The following is a 21080-nucleotide window of genomic DNA, read 5'->3' on the forward strand; positions in this document are numbered from 1 at the left end:
TGCTTCTAAGACGAATACTGGTGTATGTTTTTAATGTTTGCTAGTTATTTTTTAAAAGGCTACCTCAGTAATTGTCAGTACTAGACGATACTGAAATAACTCCAGATTTATGATAATCATTCAACAACTTTACTTCAGGTTAAAAATCTAATTTGAGAGAACAACTGCATGGATAAAAAAACAGGAAGTTTGATTCAAAATTCAGAGTAAGTATTACAACATGGCTTATATATATATGTATATGTATATATATATATATATATATATATATATATATATATATATATATATATATGCATGGCTACAATAATAGAGTTTGGTCTGAAACGAGTTAGCTCCGTTTTTGTTTTACATTTTCAATTAAACCTGCTATAAACAAAGAAAATAAGAAACTATGGAACAATTTTTATCGTATCTTCAAGAATATTCATATTTATGTTACGACTAAAGGTATCACTGGAAAGATTTTTTACCTCTAGCTGATACTGTGCGACACTTGATTTTGTTTAAAATGGCTCCTAACTCGTTTTGCGACCAAACTCTTCATACATTTACATTTATATATGTATATATATATATATATATATATATAAATCAACAACAACAAACACTCACGTAACCATCGAGGGATATCCCTCTGGTTGCTGCATACATTTAAATCAAATCCCATCTTGTGCACGGCAGTTTACACAGACCGGTTTCCAGTCATTGCGTGGCAAGCTGACATATCAAGACTGTGATTATGGGTGATGAAGTGAACTCCTAAAAAACTATAACATTCCACGGAATACGCGATTATAACATACATAGAAAATCGTCCAACAAGCATTTTTTTTTAGCTTTGACTTTGTATATGACAAAATTTTTCGGGTCCTGCTAATGATATATGACCTGAGAAGAAAAAGGTTATATTCCAAGTATGTTAGTCCTACTTCCAATTTTCAGCTTGAAATAGTTCTTTCATAAACACTAGACAACTCTCTAAAAGTTCACTCGGCATGACTCGCAGGGGTCTGCCCCCCCCCCCCCCCAATTCACATACTCTTACAACCAGCTAATAAGGGCTTCTGCTGTCTAAAATTCCTTCCTTTTGCATAACTTTAAAAATCAAATCTCAAAATATGTTTTTTTTTTAAACTTGATGTATTTCAAACAAAACCAGAAACTCATTAATGACAGTGACATCTTTTCAGTGTTTAGCATACTATGTGCTTCACAATTTGTGCTGATGTGTGTCATGTACATATATGTGTATATATTTCTTTCCCTGCTTTGTCAAAGCGCTTTGAAATATCATGCACAAAGAGAAGTTATTCAAATTCATGAAATTCTTCCGTCGAGATGTTTTCATTGCAACTGATTGACAAATTGCCCTACATCGACGTAAATAAGCACTGAATTGATCAGTGTTTTAGTAGTAGCCATGATAAAAAAATAATGGGCGTACATACTCGAGCAGGATTCGAACCTACGACCTCCTGATCACCGGACAGGCGTCATCTCCACTAGACCACCGAGCTTTCGCCCGACAGCAAGTGTTGGTTCTAATCCTTACGCCCATGATTTTTATCATGGCTACTACTAAAACACTGATCAATGCAGTGCTTATTTACGTCGATGTAGGGCAATTTATCAATCAGTTGCATAGAGAAGTTATTCAATGCCTAATCTTCTTTGATAATCACTTCTTCAAATATCATTGATTGCAGTGCATCATCAACATAGCGGACAATTTATCTTGTACGGATATCATGTAAATGTGCCAAACATTACTCGTTAAAAGGAAACACACCGGAAGTATATACACTGTGTAATAAGTACATACACTGTGTAATACACAGTTTTATTATTTTTTTTTATAGTTCCTCGCTATGATGTGTAGGAAGATTTTTTATCGCTCATATTGCTATTTCAACCGTCATCTGGTCTGTTAGTGGCAATGAGAACTAATTTTCCCATGATGGTAAGTTCGACAAGTATATATAATTATCATTCAACAACACACTACGGATTAAAGCATCCAGGAAGAAACAGACCTTACGCTAACAAAACTACGACAATGTGAACATAAGAAAGCCCTAAGACAGTTCTTTTACTGCAAAGTGAAATTAACGTTCAAAGGACACACTCTGAGTTTACAGTTGTATATTTTTGCCTTATTTCTTCCACGCTTTTATGATAACTCGACACAAGAATGATTTTATAGTTAACCAGTGTCGATGTTTAACTTTTGTATAAGAACGCATGTACGATTCCTTGTCAAACATTGTTAAAAGATGTTGATACGTAAGATATATAAGCATAAAAACTTTGCTCCAAATATAAAATGTGACATGAAAAAAAAAAAAAAAGGTTTGCAGCTGCTTGCACAATAGTTATATATTTTTTGAGCTCTCATGAGAGTCATTTTACTTGGCGATTTGATTATGGTACGCTTCATGTTTCATTCAGAGCTTGTAATACATCACAAGGACGTATGTTACTTGGCAAATGAACCGTTTGCATGTAGTAATAAACTTCTTGCCGACACCCTAGATAGGGTGTAAAGAAAAATGTCTGTCCCATTTCAGAGCTTCTCTGTGTGACGCCGTATTACTTGCATAGGGATACATGTATTCATCACGCCTTGTGAACTGAATAAGTCACATCATGTTCAAGTCGACCTTAATATTATTGACAATAGTACTAAATACATAATCAAACGGACAGAATGATGCGAGTTTCATGAAAATCCGACTAAATAAGAGAGTTGTGATATTTCCAAATTTTCACGAGTAGAAGATATCGGTCGCCGTCACACTATGAAAGTGATGAAGTATTGATAATATCACGGCCTCATTGTCGCACAGATCTTCACTTCTCTGAATTCGAGAAGGACTATAACTAAAGTCATACTAACGTCTTTCTCTCCTGAAGTGGCAACGATTTAGCAATTACTTCATAAATGAACTCGATTCATGATTGCACGATTGCATTCAGATCACAACAATATTGTAACAGCTGTTTAGAAACAAGCCTGGAAAGAAATGAATGTATCATTATAATATCTTATTTGTATAATGATACCACTGTACACTGGAAGCGGGGAAAGAAAGCCTCCCAGTAAACAAATACAACAACACGACCCGAACATTTTCATGGCGAATGATGGTTGAACAGTATCGCAGCACTATGAAACTCTCGTAAGTGGCTGGCAAATGGACTATACTAGTCGAGACAAATGACCGGCCCAGCAAAGCTGCGTAGTGCCCCTGCAAAGAACAGATGGTTAGAAAAGCATAAACCTGGCATAAAAGGATTAGTTACCTAACAAACCTTGTTGAAAATCGAAACACCAAAGGAGCTCATCATAGCAGTGTAGTTAAGGAAGTTGTTACATTCTGGTTACTAGTCATGTAGGCCTACATTGAGTGTCGGAGAGGTGTTACTGGATATAACTGCACGCATACAATTAGGGAACACGACAATTTCGTCTAGTTTAAGGACTCGCCTTCAATGTACTTTATACAGTGTGGAATTCATCCTCATTCGATTTCAGTTATAATGATTTGTTGGCAACATGTACGGATAAAGAGTTAAAGTTCGTGTTTCACATAATTGAAACGAATATTGCATGATGTTATCTTACCAACTCCAAGACGGTGAAAGTGTACGCCTATTTTTAGAACATTTGCTTCTAATCTCGTAATCTCGAATGCATCCATGTTGGATATGCGTTTGGTGAGGTTAGAGAATCATATCGACCAACTGGTCGACCCTCATGAAAAAATGAAGCTCGGAACCCACGAGTCTTTCGGACGTAACCATGGTAACAGAAACCACTCCAAATCCTGGAGCGTACACAGGACTATCTCTGTGTAGGAAGCAGTAGAACCATGTATACCCACACGCCACGGTGTCCCTAATTTTCGCAATTTGATGTTTCATTTCACGTTAGCATTGTTATAAATAGGTTCCCCCATTTAAGATAAACACTTATTTAAAAAAAAAAAAACTTATATGTCGGGGTGTAATGGCGGATAGAGTGCATTGTGCATTACCATCCATCTGTGCTTAGTGCGATGGTGTTTAACATGAGACAGTCCTTCAGAAGACATGTTTTATGACATCATTTCGTTACATTGGACAATACAGTATTTAAAGCTGCTTACCGTGTTCGGTGTCTATCCTGGCACAAATGTCTGCGTAGACGCCGGACTGTCTAATGGCTTCGAAGGCAGGATTCCACCACGTGCTCAGTGTGCTATCCTTTGGCGCCATCATGGCAGCGCCGCCCCGGTTGCAGTTCGTGATGATCAGGTCTCCCGCCTGCTCCAGCTGATCTCCCAATGAGTTCTCGTTGACAAAAGCGGCATCAATCTACCAGCACAAATCTCTGTTATTAGGTACTGGTGATCGATTGAAGGCCTATTTATTGACATAACCTCATCGTTTTGACAATATCTCGAAGATTTTACCCTCATGGGATACTTTTGAGCGGAGTATAGTCATTGGTCACCATTTCAAACAATCCCTATTAGCACTGGAATTTGCGAATGCAGAATAATTTGTCAAAAACTCAGTTAAAGATTGAGGGAAATTGGGCGATCCCTTCAAAAGTGTAACAGTTTAGAAGTTTTGATGAATTCCATAATATGCTGTCCTCTCGAGAAGAAAGTTTCCCCATTCTACAATTCGTGAGGCAAAGAGGAAAAGAAAATCGCAAATCTTGGATTTTTCATGAAAGGTATACTCCTTTGACCTGCACCTATGAGATAAGACTATAAGGTAAATACACTTGAAGAGTTTTGTCGCAAATCGAGCTAACTCCATTCTTGTTAAGTTGAGATATTTGTGATTAAAGCTGCCCGAAAAACAAAGATATAATAAGAAAATACAGTATATTTTTATCATAACTTCTAGAATATTCCTTGTTATGAGGTATTACTGGAAAGGTTTAATTTTGCTCTATCTGATGATGGACTTACTTTGAAATGTTTGAAAATGGCACTTAGCTCATTTTGCGATCATAAAACTCTTCACTAAATTTTGTCTGTGCTTTCTGGAAAGTTGAGTTAAGTGCCCTTTTGATACCACAGAACAACAGCGCCTAGAATTGGACAAAACTTTTCCAATTCGTACTTTTGAAGTAATAATATTTTCCGACTTTTCCCTTTAACTTTAACTTTAAATGAATGTTTCACTGATAGTATTGTTAGGATTGTTAGGAAACAATATTACATTACTCAACTTTGAAACTATCACAACCTGAATTTGTAAACCTCTAATGATTGAATGTATTTCGATCCCGATTTCGATACTTGTGTAGTCTTTGTAAGGAAGCTCCAGAGTTTGATTTCAGAGAGCATTACTTGATTAAGTACTTTGATACACAAATTCTGACTGCCGCCAAATTATCGACCTAGGGCAAATAAATAATAGTGGCATAGTCAGTATCAATTTGTGGGCCAATACCATCGGATTGCAGTATTTCATACTTTCGCGAACGCCGCGTTTGTCGGTTTGAACCAACTTCCATTTTCTAACACGTCGTTGAATCTTGTATTTGAATAGAAGTGGCCTCTATTTATCATAGGCTTCCAATCACAGTTCTAGCTTTAGTATCATCAAAAAAAAAAAAAATCAGCTCTACGATAACAGAAACATGCCTCACGTATGCTACCTGTTACCTATCCTATAAAGAATCTCAAGACATACATTTTCAATTAAATTGACCATACCTGTATGTATTTATGTGTACGTATTTATTGTTTGTTGGTTTATTGGGCCGAATGCATAAAACAAGCAATTGCTTGTAAGCAATTGCTTCAAGCAAAAGCAGAAGCTCGTCTAGCAAAAGGTCTAGCTCAAGCAATTGCTCAAATCCATATGCATAATCTTTTGCTTATGCCAATACCTTTTTATTTGCTTGTCCCGCACAAGCAAACGCTTGCATTTTCAACAAAAGGAATGTCACGCCACAAGAACAAGAACACAAGAACAAAGGCGAGTGTGGCAGCATGTATTTGAAAGGGCATGTGTGTGCGGAAACATTTCCTGACATAGCAGAAGAGCTATGAAATGCACACACAGACACATACAGACACATCTATACACACACACGTATTACTGGCTGATTCCAATCACTGCAGCTTACAGCAGCCCGGATCTGCCACATCGCACGTGGAGAGAGGTCTCCTCGCTCTCCACCGAAGTCAGACATCCTACTTCTTTTTCATCACATTTGCGTGCTAACCACCGGACATTCTCGTTGTTGAAATGAAAAAGTTTCTTACACTACTTATGAGTAATTTCTTGTAGATTTATACCACTCCTTCACAAGTGTGGTCTTTCTTTCATAAATATGAAAATGATACTTAAAAGGGAACGTTCCGGTTCAAGCAAAAGCTCAAGCTCATTTTACAGAGCTTGGAAAATCGTAAGCAATTGCTAGCAAGAACTAGCAAATGGTATGTTTGGTCTCTAAGCAATTGCTTGCGGGCAGCAAGCAATAGCTTGTGCTTGCTAGCAAAAGCTTCTGCTTGCAAGCAATTGCTTGTTTTTATGCATACGGATTCGAGTAAAAGGCTAGCACAAGCAATTGCTAGCGTTTATGCATTCGGCCCATTGTCTTATCATTTTCTGTGATACTGTTGTAACGTGACACAATATGTACTCTGTTCTATGTATAGCGCCTTGAGTATCTTTTTTAGGTAGAAATGAGCGCTTTATAAGAGTCTCACTATGATTATTATCATTATAAGAATGCATGGTCCGTTACAGACGCAGAATCATTACGCTTCAATGCTTTGTGGTATATACCTGATTACTTTTGACAGCTGCCACTATTTCCGCATATGTCTCGAAGTGGAGAATTTGTGACGGGTCCAGAGGAACTCCCTGAAACAAATTAACGAAAATATTATGGATATGATATTTTTGAAAAAAAAAATGATAGGATCAAAATTGGCTGAGCGCTATCACATGCCAGTTTTGATTCTGAATAAAGGTGTTATAGTGATGTATACTAATAATGACTATAAAAGTTATAACAACCGCTCGTCTGCGCTCAGCTATATCGCCTGTGCATTATGCATTGCAGTTATTCGTGTCTGCTGTTCAGTTGGCTTGATGCGTCTATTCTGGCCTGGGTATCTTGCAAAAATATCTGTCGCGGAATTGAAATCATGTCAGTGTTTTCTAAAACAATAATGCACATTAGTTGATCAGGCGTCAGTAAAACTATCGGCTTCGCCTCTTGTACTTTGGACTGTTACAAAGATGTTATCTGGTGGATAATTCTTAGTAACGCTCCGTGTGATCAATAGTTGTATCTATTAATCGTATAGTCAATTATTCCTAGTATAAAGCAACGAGGAATTAAAGAATATCTAAATGAAATCGAATGGATCAATTAGACAATCGCGAAAAAAAAAAACACATTTCTTCTACTACGATGCCTTGGTATTCCGGTTACAATTCGTTATTCCGAAGGTAAATTAATCAAAAAATGAAATTAAGATTCGTTATTAGAAGGTGCATTAATCCAAAATAGAGTAAGGTTCATTCCGAAGGTTTGTTAATCCAAAAACGAAAATAAGGTTCGTAATTCCAAAGGCTTGTTAGTATGCACCTTCTTTTCATTTTCATATTAACGAACCTTCGGAATAACGAACCTTATCTCACTCTCGGATGAACAAACCTTGGTAATAACGCCACAATTCTTTAGATTAACGAACCTTCGGAATAACAAACATGAACCGGTTATCCTCCATAAGGGAATTTCATGTACATTATACAGCGGGTCGTAAGTGAAACAATGGAGCAAAGTAGAAATCTTAATCATTTCGATTCTAAAAGAGCACTCGGGTTCATCAATGCATGTATAATGACACACTATTTTTATTTTGTCGGACAAACGATGGAGTGATGTGGTGGGGGGGGGGGGGAGGAGTGGGGGATAGCTTTTGACCTCCCCTCTCCCGTCCAAGCCTGTCCCGAATTAAAGCGTTCCAGTTTAGGATAGGCATATCCCTTACGTTCAAATTGATTAAAGGCCCCCTTATGCTGATTATGTGGAAGACAGGTCTTCGCACCACAAATTCCAGAAACGATTAAGATATTTTATCAAATGGTTTTTAATTGTTCATTTCCATCTCTCAAAAATGTTTAACGCCTTTTATGTGATCGACAGTAAATTCAGCTGAATTACTGTGATTCGTGGACTTATTCACATCAGCGAAAATCAACATGTAACGGACGTCAGGGGGACCTGTAAAGGCAAGGACGGGACGTGTTGTTGTAATATTTAACAAGGAAATAGTTTCCGGGAATAGGAAGCTACAAACGTTTACGGGGAAAAAAGTTGGACGGAAAACATGGCAGCCAATAATGTTTTCGTTTTTACGCAGTTACTTTTGTAGCAGTAGTAAATAAATGCATAAATTCGTCTCATCTCTGATTGAGCGTCCCTGCCTACGTACCGTGATAGTATCCGAATTCCTGGCCAGACAGTATTCATCCTGTGACCAGCCGTCACCAAATCCAATCCGCTGGTCCTCCCTGATGTTTGCGGGGTCAAAGCCCCCAGGATTGCCTGGCTTAACATAGAAGACACCGTTGTCGGGCTTCCGGAATGCTGCGGTGAACTGGAGTGTTAGGGCTCTCTCATGAGTGTTAAACCAACCTACAGATAAAAAAAACAAACAAACAAACATTCAGAGAGGAAGTACCTGGGAAGCATCCAGAGAACATTTTCAGGGTTTATTTTTCTAAAGAGTTGAATGAAAGTACAGACGTATTTCTATCACGACACATTTTTGAAACACATTTATGAAAAACAGCAACAACAAAGAAAACGCAATTTAAAGCGACATGCGTTCTACTTTGTGACGGTCTACACCTACATTTTTTAGAATTTCAATTCTACAACATATTTCAAATCTGCATGCCGTTTGACGACACGAAACGAGTTAGCCTAGCTGTGACGTAAACAAAACGAGATCAAAGTTTGTTCCCATGTTTTTAAATTTCAGGAGATATCGTTCACCAGAAATATATCAGTATGTATTCAAGGAGACGCATTGACTTTAATTTAGACGCATGTATCATCTGCAGATGGCGGGATAGTTTGGAAAGGCTGTTCCTACCGGTGCACGCGTCATACCAGCCCGACATCAGTCCGACACCTCCGCGAGATTTCTGGCCTGCCTCGGAATTCCAGCAGTTGCTGTAGATGTCCCATACAAGACGACACGTCTTCTTGGCTTCAGCACAGACTGAAAATGGACAACGAAAGTTACATTACGATGAATCCTTCCATATATCAAGTGATGGAGACCGCCGTTGGATATCAACAAAGCAACTATTGGGGTGTTGCAAGAAAGTCGAGTTGCAATCAATTGGAAGATATCTATTGAAAACTTTGTAATAGATAGATCAGTTGCAACTTGCAATCAATCACAATCTTCTGTTGCAGGATTTGCGATTGATTTGGGGGAGTTGCAATTGATTGCAACTTTCTTGCAGCACCCTCTATGACTCAGTCAGTCCATACGTTAGTATCAGGCGTTGCACCCAAGTATTAAGGATAATAAATACGCAAAGCATTATTGTAATGTGCTGGGGACGACTGCTATTCTGTAAACGTGTTTGGGTCATTCTTAGTGTGGTGTTCATCAAACAGCGATGGAAGCTTATCCAAACGGGCAGCTTGAAGAACAGAAGCAAATTATGATCAACAAAACTGCAGCGGGGAGGGGGGGGGTTGTTTGTTTGTTTGTTTGTTCATTTCTTTGTTTGTTTGTTCATTTCTATCTGAGAAGATGGCTGGATAGCCCATATTCAGCTACGTTAAGCTTGTCTTCCATGGGGTCAAGTTGGATGTGAGGTGGGACCACTTCACCGGGTTAAACACCCTGCAAACACCCGGGTCAAATCAATTAAATTCAAATCTAGTTTCCATTTTACACTTTTTGGATGACAGAAGAATATCTAGGCGGCACTTTGTCACAGAAACAATGTTAATCACTGTTATGAAAAGACGATAATACATCACCAAGGAAAACAGTTATATAGGCCTACTGTGTGATACATTTAGTATGTATAAAAAGTAACAATTACTTCCAAGCAATTGCTCCAAGCACAAGCAAAAGTTTGTCAAGCGGTACTTCGACACAGAAACATAATGTTAATCATTGTTATAACGAAATATTGTAATACATCATCGTGGAAAACAGTTATGTACTGTACGATAATGTAGTATACATAACTAGAAATGTCGCTATGGCGACTGATGCCTCCGCCATAATGCATGATTCTCCCAATAGTTGTATAGTACAATGTCTTCACAATGTGTGATGACAGTTTCACATAGCTGACAAAATAATGATATGACAGGTTTGTCAGAAATGTCTTGAATGTTCACTTTCCTCAAACTGGGTTTGCTATAATTGTCTAAGAGTGCAGGGTACACATAATTTTGGGGAATCGAGGATTTTTACTTGACTTCTGACCGACCCTGTTATATGTTTATGCATTGAGTAATTTTCAAGGTATGAAGAAAGAGTGTAATTACAGTACAAAATAGATTTTTTTTTCATTTAAACCTGACCTTTGACCTTTGACCTTCTGGCTGGAAATTTCCCAGAGAATCTCCATTAGGTAATCATGTATATATTAAGTTTTAAAACTAATAATGCAAGCACTGCATATACTACGGTAGTATATGAGGGAAACAGTAAAATTTTGAGGAGTTGACCTTGACCTTTGACCCCTGACTATTGACCCATGACCCCTAAATTCCCTAGATAATCCCTGCCAGTCAGTACATGCATATGTACCAAGTTCCATGAAGATACATTGAACCATTTGCGAGAAAAGTGAAATTGTTTACATTTTCACCTAACCTTTGACCTTTTACCTTATGACATGAAACTCTCTCTGGAGAATCTTTACGCAGTAGTACATGTCTACACTAAGTTTCAATAAAATACCTTCGGGCATTGCATAGATATGGGGGAAATAGCAACATTTTTAGCATTTGACCTTTGACCTCTTGCCAATGTCACTAAAATCTCCTCAACTAATTGCCCTATCATACATCATACTTGGACCAAGTTTGGTGAAAGCTGCTTCGTCCAGTTTTGAGTTATCACATAAATAGATAAATTTTAGGATTTGACCTTGATATTTGACCTTTGACCTTTGTCCGATTTCACTAAAAAACTAATCATGTAATTGTCCCATCATACATCATCCTCGGACAAAGTTTGGTGAAATTTACTCGATCCAGTCTTGAGTTATCGCGTAAACGGATACAATTTCATGATTTGACCTTGACCTTTTCCCTTTGACCTTTGGCCGATTTCACCCAAAATCTAATCAAATAATTGCCTCATCATAATTTATACTTCGACCAAGTTTGGTAAAATTCCAGTCAATATTTCTCAAGTTATCGCGTAAACGAATGCGGACGTACGTACGTACGGACGGACAACCCGAAAACATAATGCCTCCGGCACCACTTCGTGGCGGAGGCATAAAAAGTAGCAATTGCTTGGATGCAATCCGTTGCTCCAAGCAAAAGCACAAGCTTGTCAAGCAAGAGATCAAGCTCAACATCCATATGGGTAACCTTTTGTTTGTATGTATACTTAAACCTTTTGCTTACCCTGCACAAGCGATTGCTTGCGAACACAAGAACAATGGCGGGTGTATTTTAAAGGGCATGTGTGTGCGGAAACATATTTCCTGACAGCAGAGCTATAAAATGAGACTCATAAACAATCACGCACACATGACACACAGACATGACACACACACAGGCTATATGCATACAGCCCATTGCACAGCTAGGGATCAAAGTGATAAGTGTACGGTATAGGTTCTACCAACCTGCGTTGATAATGTCAACGTGGAAACCGCGTAGCGTTCCTGTTGTGTCATCGCTATTATTAACAAAAAGCAAAGAAGATCAAGTGTTTACTGTAGTGTGGCAGAATGTTATGCATAAGAAATGATTTATTAGATTTGTTAAAGAACAATATTCCAGATTAGTTAAGATTTTTTGGTCTGAATATCATGAAGAGTAAAGTTCCATTATCACAAAAGTGAAAAGTTTTTAACAAAATCGGATAAAAACTAGGGAAGTTATGAAGTTTTGAAGTGTTCGCTAATTTTCACAAAGCAATACTGGAACAGATAATGATTATGACCATGCAAACAAATGAGTTGATGATGTCATTACCTTACAACTTGTCATTATACACGAAATCTTGTCATTTCAATGTTTTTGTGTTTCTTTTTCTTTTTCTACGTTCAAAGGCAATTACGCCTCAGTCCTAAACCATACCAATGCCTAAAGTATCTAATTGATCGTTATTTTATGGTCTATACTTTTGTAGCAAAAAAAAAAAAAATTATTAGTCATTAGATTTCTTTTTTCTTTTTCTATAACGTGATAATATCATTCTCACCCGGTCACCCATTTGCATATTCGTGTTAATTGTGTTAATCTGTGTGCAGAAATTAAGAAATCTTTCAATTTCACAACTTCTTTGGTGTCAATCCAATCTTTTCAGTTGACCTATTCAGTGTTAATCTTAATTAACTTTGGCTTAAAAAAAAAAAAAAAACTTATTTCTGGTCCAGAATTTTCCTTTAAAGGTACATGGGCCTACGGATGATAGCAATGTGCACCATCAGACCAAAGACCATCTAAGCAATCTTCCATCATTTGCAAACATTATGCAGGCACGCTTTGAAATGTTCCAATAAATAATAGTTTGTTTGTAAGTCTCGAGCGAAGTCACCATCAATTTTGAAGACATTCTATGACAATAAAAATATAAACGTTGCAGCAAAAGACTTAAAGTTTTTGTGGTATTTTACATTAATCATCACGAACACAAGAAAGCAACAAGAAACATAATTGTTGTATAAGGCCTGACTGATTATTGCAGCACTTGGGCTCGGAAAGAAATCAAGTTCATCTTTACTTTACACAGCCCTTCAAAACCATTGTTAAAGAAAATAGGAAAATAATCTAAATATCTCCTCCGAGGATGGTAAGGCATGAAGATTTTACTAAAAAGTGTGAGTAAGTGGAAGTGTTATGAATTGTTATGGATTTAGGGATTTTAGCAATGCTACGGTCAGAAGGGTACGAGTCCGAAGTACACTCACAATGTAAGTTTATTGAAATTATTGTTATTACATGAATTTAAATCATAATCACTGTAATTATTGTTGTTGTCTTCATGTGATTATCTCTCTCATTATTGGGATAGTCATTATGACTACAACTCCTATCAAATTATCACGATTGTTGATAAGGCATGAGGGTCATTTCTTACAAAGAGGTACAGTAATGCATAAGTTTTCATGTATCATAACACATCGTAATGCAGGTCGATGGTCAATGATGGTGGTTATCATGGTTATTGGGAACGCAAATCCGTTAGTCCTTGACATGACAATTGAAAGGGAAGTAATTTACCAAACTTTCATCCGCGATATAATGACAAAAACGGTTGCTACGCCTTCTTTTGTAAGATTTCTATGTCAGTTGAGATCTATTGTCAGGAGGAAAAGGTCCATGCAGAACCATTTTATAGATTGTTCAAAAACACCTAATCTATAGTAATACGAAAATTATCAAATCTGTATTCCAGTTTGAACGAAGCCAGACAACCCAGATCTAACATTTAATAGTAATAATAATAATAATAATAATAATAATAATAATAATAATAATGATAATAATAATGTCTTATTTACCCAGGGTAGCCTCTTCAGTGTTGCCACTGCTCTACCAGAGGGCCATGCTATTATTATTACCCTAGCGTTGCCAGGTACCCATTTATACACCTGGGTCGAGAGGGACACAGTGGGTAAAATCATCTTGTCCAAGGACGTAAGCACTGGGCGGGATTCGAACTCGGGTCCTCCGATCGGGAGTCGGGAGTCTTATCCACTATGCCACAGCGCCCCCAACTCTTCATGTATAACGGGAGGCATGAAGTAGGGCACTTTGACAACCAACCATAAAGTACAAGCAGCATGTTCAAACAATATTGATAACTCTCTATTCCAAGCGTTTATGGAATGTCATTGAAGACATCTAAATATTTTGCAATGCACTAAACTCAGTGAATCATATTATGAGGCTTCATAGTATATGACCCTTCTAGTGTTCGTAAAAAAGTAACTGGGCTATTATTGATCATGCTTTATGCATCCTATTAGATAGTGGGCTTTAGAACCTCTGCAATCTGATTGGTCAATTATCATGCATTGATTTTACTGATCCACATCCAATGAGCCATGCGTCCGGTAAAATCAAAACACATGGCTCAAGCTTTGGTAGGTGTACCGGTCGCATGGTGCCGGGGAAAAGATTGACTTTCATGAATTCATGGTCTATCTTTATGAAACGAATGATGCACAATACAGGCCTATTTCGAAGATCGGTGAGAATGGGATGCTCTCACTTAGCTCTGGAAACAGTCTAAAACCCATTCGCTGCGTTCGTGGGTTTAAGCAGTTCCAAATTCTCACTGATCCACTCTGTCCTGCTCACTACTCACATATACTCGATGCTGGTTCCGTCATGACCAATAGCAAACTTCCAGACTTCCGGAGACACTTTACCTACTGGGAAGGAATTGAATTACCATAATTTGATATTGATTATAATCGCAGCGAAGGATGATTGTGGAGATGATGACAATGTTATGGTAATAAAGCTAATGAGGATTCCTAACAATTTCAGCCGCTAACTGCACCTGTTTAAATACTAAAGACGTAAGTGCTACTGATGAAAAACAACTGCTAAGAATGTATTGAACGTATTCGTCTGTGCACTGAGGTGAGAAACTTTTTACGAGACAGACATAGCATTGATAGCGATGATAATGAAATAGTAATGATAAATTTGTGATTTTTTTTTCTCTAGGGATCCCAGGCTCCTACAAGATGATAACATTAGTATTTTGTAAAAATATTATTGTTTTCGATCACGCTGTAAAATGTATGACATCAAATGTGCTATATATGTTTCCGCACTGGTATCTGATTTATGTAACCATAAAATTCGCAAAATAATCTCGTGGTGACGAATAGGACTGCTTACGTTTGGTAGAACCGATTGTCATTGCTCAAACAGGTGGTGGACGTGCCTGATTTTTAATTCTGCAGTGAGATGATTCTTATCGCTTTGCAGCCACTAAAATCTGCCGGTAGTGTTTTAACTCCCTTGGCGAAATGGGTTTCATAAAATTACAAATGTAAATATCTAAAAGTAAATGTCAGTTGCAACCAACCTAGCCTTTTGTCAAGGCCCTCTCGCTGTATGGTGAAGAGAGCCCAGTTGAGTGGGGTTGCGCGAGGCGCGCTCGGCTGGGCTCGCTTCGCTCGCCATTACAGCGAGAGGGCCTTGACAAAAGGCTACAACCAACCTGACCCTGATTCGGTCCCGGGCGCCGAGCCTAGGTTGACGGTGGTGTCCGCTTTCCGGGTGAGAGCCGTAGCTGCGAGTGTGATGGCTATGATGGATATCAGCAAGCTAAGCACGACGAGAAACAACTTGAGCGAGTCAAAGCCAGCACTGCTCCTGTTTCTTTTCTCCTCCATAATAAAACTCTCAGTGCCCTGATCCATCCTACTCCTGGTTTGCCCGTCAACTGACTTGAATTTACTGACAGACTGACAGTGTCCACTTTAGGCTGTAGCTGTGTTGCGTGCCACTACATGCACTCAAACCAAGGAGGTGCTCAAACGAGCATACAGAACTGTTACAGTGTACCGCTGTACTTAAATATTGCATCTCACCCCCCCCCCCAAAAAAAAGAAAATAGAACAGTGTCATGACTAATCAATTCCCGTTTCTGTCTCCTTTGTGAAAATACTTTAAAATCTATTTTACGTGATTTTCGTTGTTGTCATAATATGCCAGTTCGGAGTTTGCTCATGTGCACATTGTTACGAATGACATACCTCTTTTTTTTTTCTTTTCTTTTTTTTATCTCAGTCGGTTAGGGAGATGGAGTAACAACAGAGTTATTCCCTTTGATCTATGTTCAAAGCCGCCGCTCAAAAATATTTGAAGCATGTGCCAAACAGGATCTGCCGCGCCGATACGAAGACAATTCACTCGTGTCTCATTGCATAATTAGTCCAGGCTAGAAGGCACCCAACCTTGTTTTTTGATATATACAATGTTTTTTGATGGTTTCTTGTCAATTCGAGGGTGCTGATTCCAAATCCGATTGATGCCACTCGCGTAACCTTGAGCATTTTCGGCAAAATGCATAAATCCAAAATGGCCGCCAGATATGCTAATTCGGCCGTGATAAACATAATAATGTTGTTTTTTCCAAAATCCAAAATGGCCGCCAGATATGCTAATTCGGCCGTGATAAACATAATAATGTTTTTTTTTTTTCAACTGAAACATAACCTTGTATTTTTTTGCGTATACATGCATGTAACTTTATTATTGTATCATTTGATATCATTTGCAAGATGTATGTACACGATTGTGATGTGATTCCTAATTTATACTGTGTTATGTTCTGTTGGAAAAAGGAGAAGAATATAATAAAATGAAATGAAATGTGCATTATATCACAAATTATTCCACCAAACTTTGTACATTTCTGTTCCTAGAGTTACTCCATCTGCATTTGCAAGAGAACTTTCATGTCATATAGGTTCATTTAGTATTTAAAGCTGATTTTTTTTATTCAAAATGGCCGCCATTCCTATTCTTATGTACTATATGAATGGCAAAACATAATGCATGGACTATAGAACAAATTTACTGTATTTCCAGTCCCGTACATACTGTACGCTGTCATAAAGTGTTGCATATGTTTATGTTGGGTGTCACTTACAATATTGAGGGCCTACATGTATATTTGAGCATTTAATATTCATAAACCTCACTATGTTTAACACAATTTCTTGTCTATTTCATTTTGTCTCAACAACGAATATAAGTTCACCAAACGTCTCGCAAGAAATCAATATTCTATCATAATCTACACGCAGGTTGGATATAAAAAATGTAATACTAACACAATATATTAAGAAGCCTAGAGGCATGGTATTTATCAAATAATGTTGAAAATGGAGGGGAGGCTAGAAAGCAAAGCTTCTAATATTCATTCCCCTAAAACCATATTAACAAAGTACAGAAAAATCATATATTACAGAAAGTGCAGAGATACATAGTTGCAGACAAAAACATACATGACATAAATGACACAACTAAAAACCCTTTACATTGTAGGTTTTTTCTTTTCCAGCAAGGAGTTGGGGGGGGGGGTCGACGAGTTTGAAATGGATCATAACCTCCATCACTTTGATATGATATAACTTAGAAGTATCGCCTTGATGTTATAGAGCAAACTTGATTTTCTTTTTGAATTAAAACAACGACAAAAACTGGTGAAGGCATAAACGAAACTGTCCAAACGCAATACCGCACAAACTATTCATTAAACATCAACCAAGGAGCAATGTGAGATACGTCTTTCAGTTCTCTCACAGTTCCCAGGTGTTGATAATATACACTTTGACATCATGATATCATTCAGTCTTGTCTTAAAACTAAAACTGTCGTTTTTATTGTCTTTAAAGAACCCTTTAATTGGATGTTTGGCAGCAGTGACATCAACCCCAAATTTGCAGAATTCTCAGGCTAAAGATGCATATTAGTCCTGCAATTCCTTTAATTGCAACCACATCTAGTGATGTTCAGCACTTCCTCAGGGGTCAGAGGGCAATTATTTGCCATAGAAACAGAATGAAGACATGAAGACTTGCTTGATCACCACCAGTTGAAGCCTTGGCTTTGTTGCCAGGCCAGAGACAGTGTTGTAGGTAACTTAGATGGTGTCAGAGATGACATCAGACCAGCATCTTCACCAACCGGTTTTTGGGTCAAAGCTTTCAAGTTACGGGAAGGAAATCTATATACTTGTGGGATTTCAGACGCATGGATGGCAGATTGTTCAAGGGACATTTCATGAAGCGTTTTGTCAGATCTTTTCTTTTTGACTAATTGTTTTAAGCTACTAAAATCATTGCATCTGATTGGCTGAGAGCAAATTTGTCAGACAAATTTGTCAGACAAAACGCTTCATAAAATGTCCCCATTCTATCGCGTTTGGAAGGTTAAGGTATGCGTTGACAGCACTGGTGACACTTGCCATCCTTTCCTTCCAGCGTGAGGGAGAGTGATCGAGTTCCATTATTTAGCCTATGCTTGGAAGGCTTACCACAGAGGGTTATACCTTGAACATAGCATTGGCAAGGTGGTTACTAAGATGGAAGGCATGGGTCGGATTATAATCTTATAAAGGTTGGGGCAAAGTCTCCAGAGCGTGAAGAACTCCTCTATTGTCTTGAGATGGGTCAGTACTCGGCTCATGCCATCCAATGACTTTCTATGAGACGCAAAGGCGAGATCATCTGAAAACTTCCTACGTGAAGGGAATGTTATGTCACCATGTATATGGTAAAAAGAGCATAGTGTAGTTAGTTTACAGCCACTATTAAGGAGGCCATCATTCAGAGTCCTAACACTGCTGGTCTGGTTACCTAGAGCAATCCTGAACCTGTAAGTGCTCAGAAACTCCAACCTCAAGAACCTTCTAATCTGGAGATTCTCCCGCCTGAAACCCCTAGCAACGGGAGACTCCAACTTGATGGGCGCGAAGTTCCCTGCGGCCGCGGGGTCCAGGGCCCGCTTGAGCTCTGGAATCTCTAATAGGGTTCTTAATGTTCTCTTGTGCTATCTAATGCTTATTTTTCAACATACGAACACACAAAGTAAGAAATCATTTCAAGTGGGAGACACAGAGCCAGGGCAGGAGAAATTAAATCTCAAGCGGGAGAACGGGAGATTTTGCAAAATGGGGGCGAAAGATCTCCCGTCGAAAGCTGGAGAGTTGGAGTCTCTGAGTGCTGAAGATTAAAGACAATTGTCGCAGTGTGAAGTTGTTATAACACTGCTTTCAGAATGAGGCAGCACTGTACAGATCTTAGAGTCTCTCTTGACAACATATACGCAAACACATTCACTCAGAAAAAAAAAATGGTGGTAGAATTCATGTACCGTATATAGTTCATCTGGGTTAACATGAAAAACTTTTGGGCATTGTGTTTATTTCAGAGATTTGACAACAGGAAGTGAGGTGGTCCCCTTTTCCACTTTCCCTTGCCTCATGTTCTTTCTCGGGTGAGGGGACTGCAAAGTTTGTATAAAATCGCTTTTAGATAATGTAGAACAGGACAGGTAATTGGAAGTTTCATTGTGTCATCATCTAGGATTTAAAATTAGGCTTTTAATTCAGTAAACCAGCGTGAATATTATGATGTTGAACATCTCAAGGCAAGTAAGTATCAAATTGTTCATGTCTAATAATTCCAGATAAACGATCTTGATGTTGGCGTCAATTCAAACTTTGGTGGGTTTTTCCAGATTTCTTGGGAAAAATTCAGATTGAGGTAGCAAATCTGGATGTTCGCATCAAAGAATAAAACAGCTTCTGTTAGTAATAATCCTCTAATTTATCATCAGCACACAAATTGATATACAGTGTACCTGAGTGACAGAAAAAAAAAGACATTGTTTTTTTCCATATACACTTTGCCGTTCATATTGTGCAGGGGTATATGAGTAGCTTCTATTTTGAAGTTTTGTATTAAGAAGAATATAACAAGCCTAAAAACAATGCATTTTCTGTTTGTTTGCTTATTTGTTTGCTTGTTTTGCTAGTGGAACTCATCAGATTTGCATGGCACATGCAAAATTTGATAAAAGCGTAGGTATGTGACTGAAAATTCGTCTTCCATTTCTATGCATATTTTTTTTTTTGCCATACATATAGTACATGAGTATAGGAGTGGCGGCCATTTTGGATTAAAAATAAGCTTAAAATACTAAATGTACCTCTTCAAATGAAAAATTTCTTGCAACTGCAAGTAGAATTACTCAAGGAACAAAAATTTTAAAAAATTTGATGGAATAATTGGTTATAAAATTGACATAACTTGGATTATCATGGCCAAATTAGCATATCTGGCGGCCATTTTGGATTTTTGCATTTTGCCGAAAATGCTCAGGGTTATGCAAGTGGCATCAATCGGATTTGGAATCAGCACCCTCGAATTGACAAGAAACCATCAAAAAACACTGTATATATCAAAAAACAAAGTTAGGTGCACTTTCTATGGAGCCTATCCTGGACTATAATCACCAGCCACTTTCAAAGGAAGATATGTCTTTGTGATGGTAATTACTTTTCGCTATCCCTTCTTATAAAAGGTAGGTGGTACAGACACGAGGATGCGCGAACAGAAATTGAGGGGAAAATGCTGAAATGAAGATGAAAATTACTCGACTGGGCATATGCGGGCACGAATCTGATATATCTATTAATAAAGAAATACACTTGAAGATTGTTCCATATTACTTTTAATTGGGGAAATTAAGCCGAAAAGTGATAAAACCAGCTTTCCAGGATGGTACAGTTTTAAACATTTTCACATGATACAGCTCTGATTTACACTTTTGTGCAAATTTCTGGACGGCATTGACTTTTGTTTTACATGTTTTATTATTAAGTGAAATTTCATTTCATTTAATAAATAAATAAGCAAAATATGGCCAACATTATGATAACGTTCAAAATGAATCTTCAGATTGCTAAGCAAGACGGCGGCTTGGAACATCGATCATCAAAAGCACAAGTGCACCTGTGGGATTCTTTTGTACATCAATGGAAATCTGACAACTGTTTGAATAATTACAGCCAGTTGGAACTCTATGTATAAAACCTCCTTGGTTAGGGCAACTTCACTCGTTTTCAGAGCGACATAATACATACATTTTAGGTAACGATATACATTATGGAATCCAATTAATTATTGTGTTAAAACGAAGTATGAACATGCGTAGACCAGATGATCAGAATGATCCTTCATTGAACATTTGGGAAAGCATCCATTTCATTATTGATTTTCTACATTGAATGCAGTAACAATATCTTTCTATTGGTATCGCCAAATACCACTTTTGCTGTCAGGTGGAT

General features: G+C 37.8%; 1 protein-coding gene across 1 annotated transcript; it reads right to left on the reverse strand.

The window, feature by feature from the left end:
* Positions 1-3207: 3207 nt before the first annotated feature.
* Positions 3208-15639, reverse strand: LOC140245335 (uncharacterized). The gene is made up of 8 exons (XM_072324917.1): positions 15438-15639; positions 14568-14634; positions 11875-11927; positions 9129-9257; positions 8463-8665; positions 6802-6879; positions 4152-4359; positions 3208-3251 (listed from the first exon to the last, which is right to left on the reverse strand). The coding sequence occupies exons 1-8, from the start codon at positions 15637-15639 to the stop codon at positions 3208-3210; spliced, it is 984 nt and encodes a 327-aa protein (XP_072181018.1).
* Between the last annotated feature and the right edge of the window lie 5441 nt (positions 15640-21080).

The sequence above is a fragment of the Diadema setosum genome, chromosome 2, assembly GCF_964275005.1.
Source record: "Diadema setosum chromosome 2, eeDiaSeto1, whole genome shotgun sequence".
NCBI lineage: Eukaryota > Metazoa > Echinodermata > Echinoidea > Diadematoida > Diadematidae > Diadema > Diadema setosum.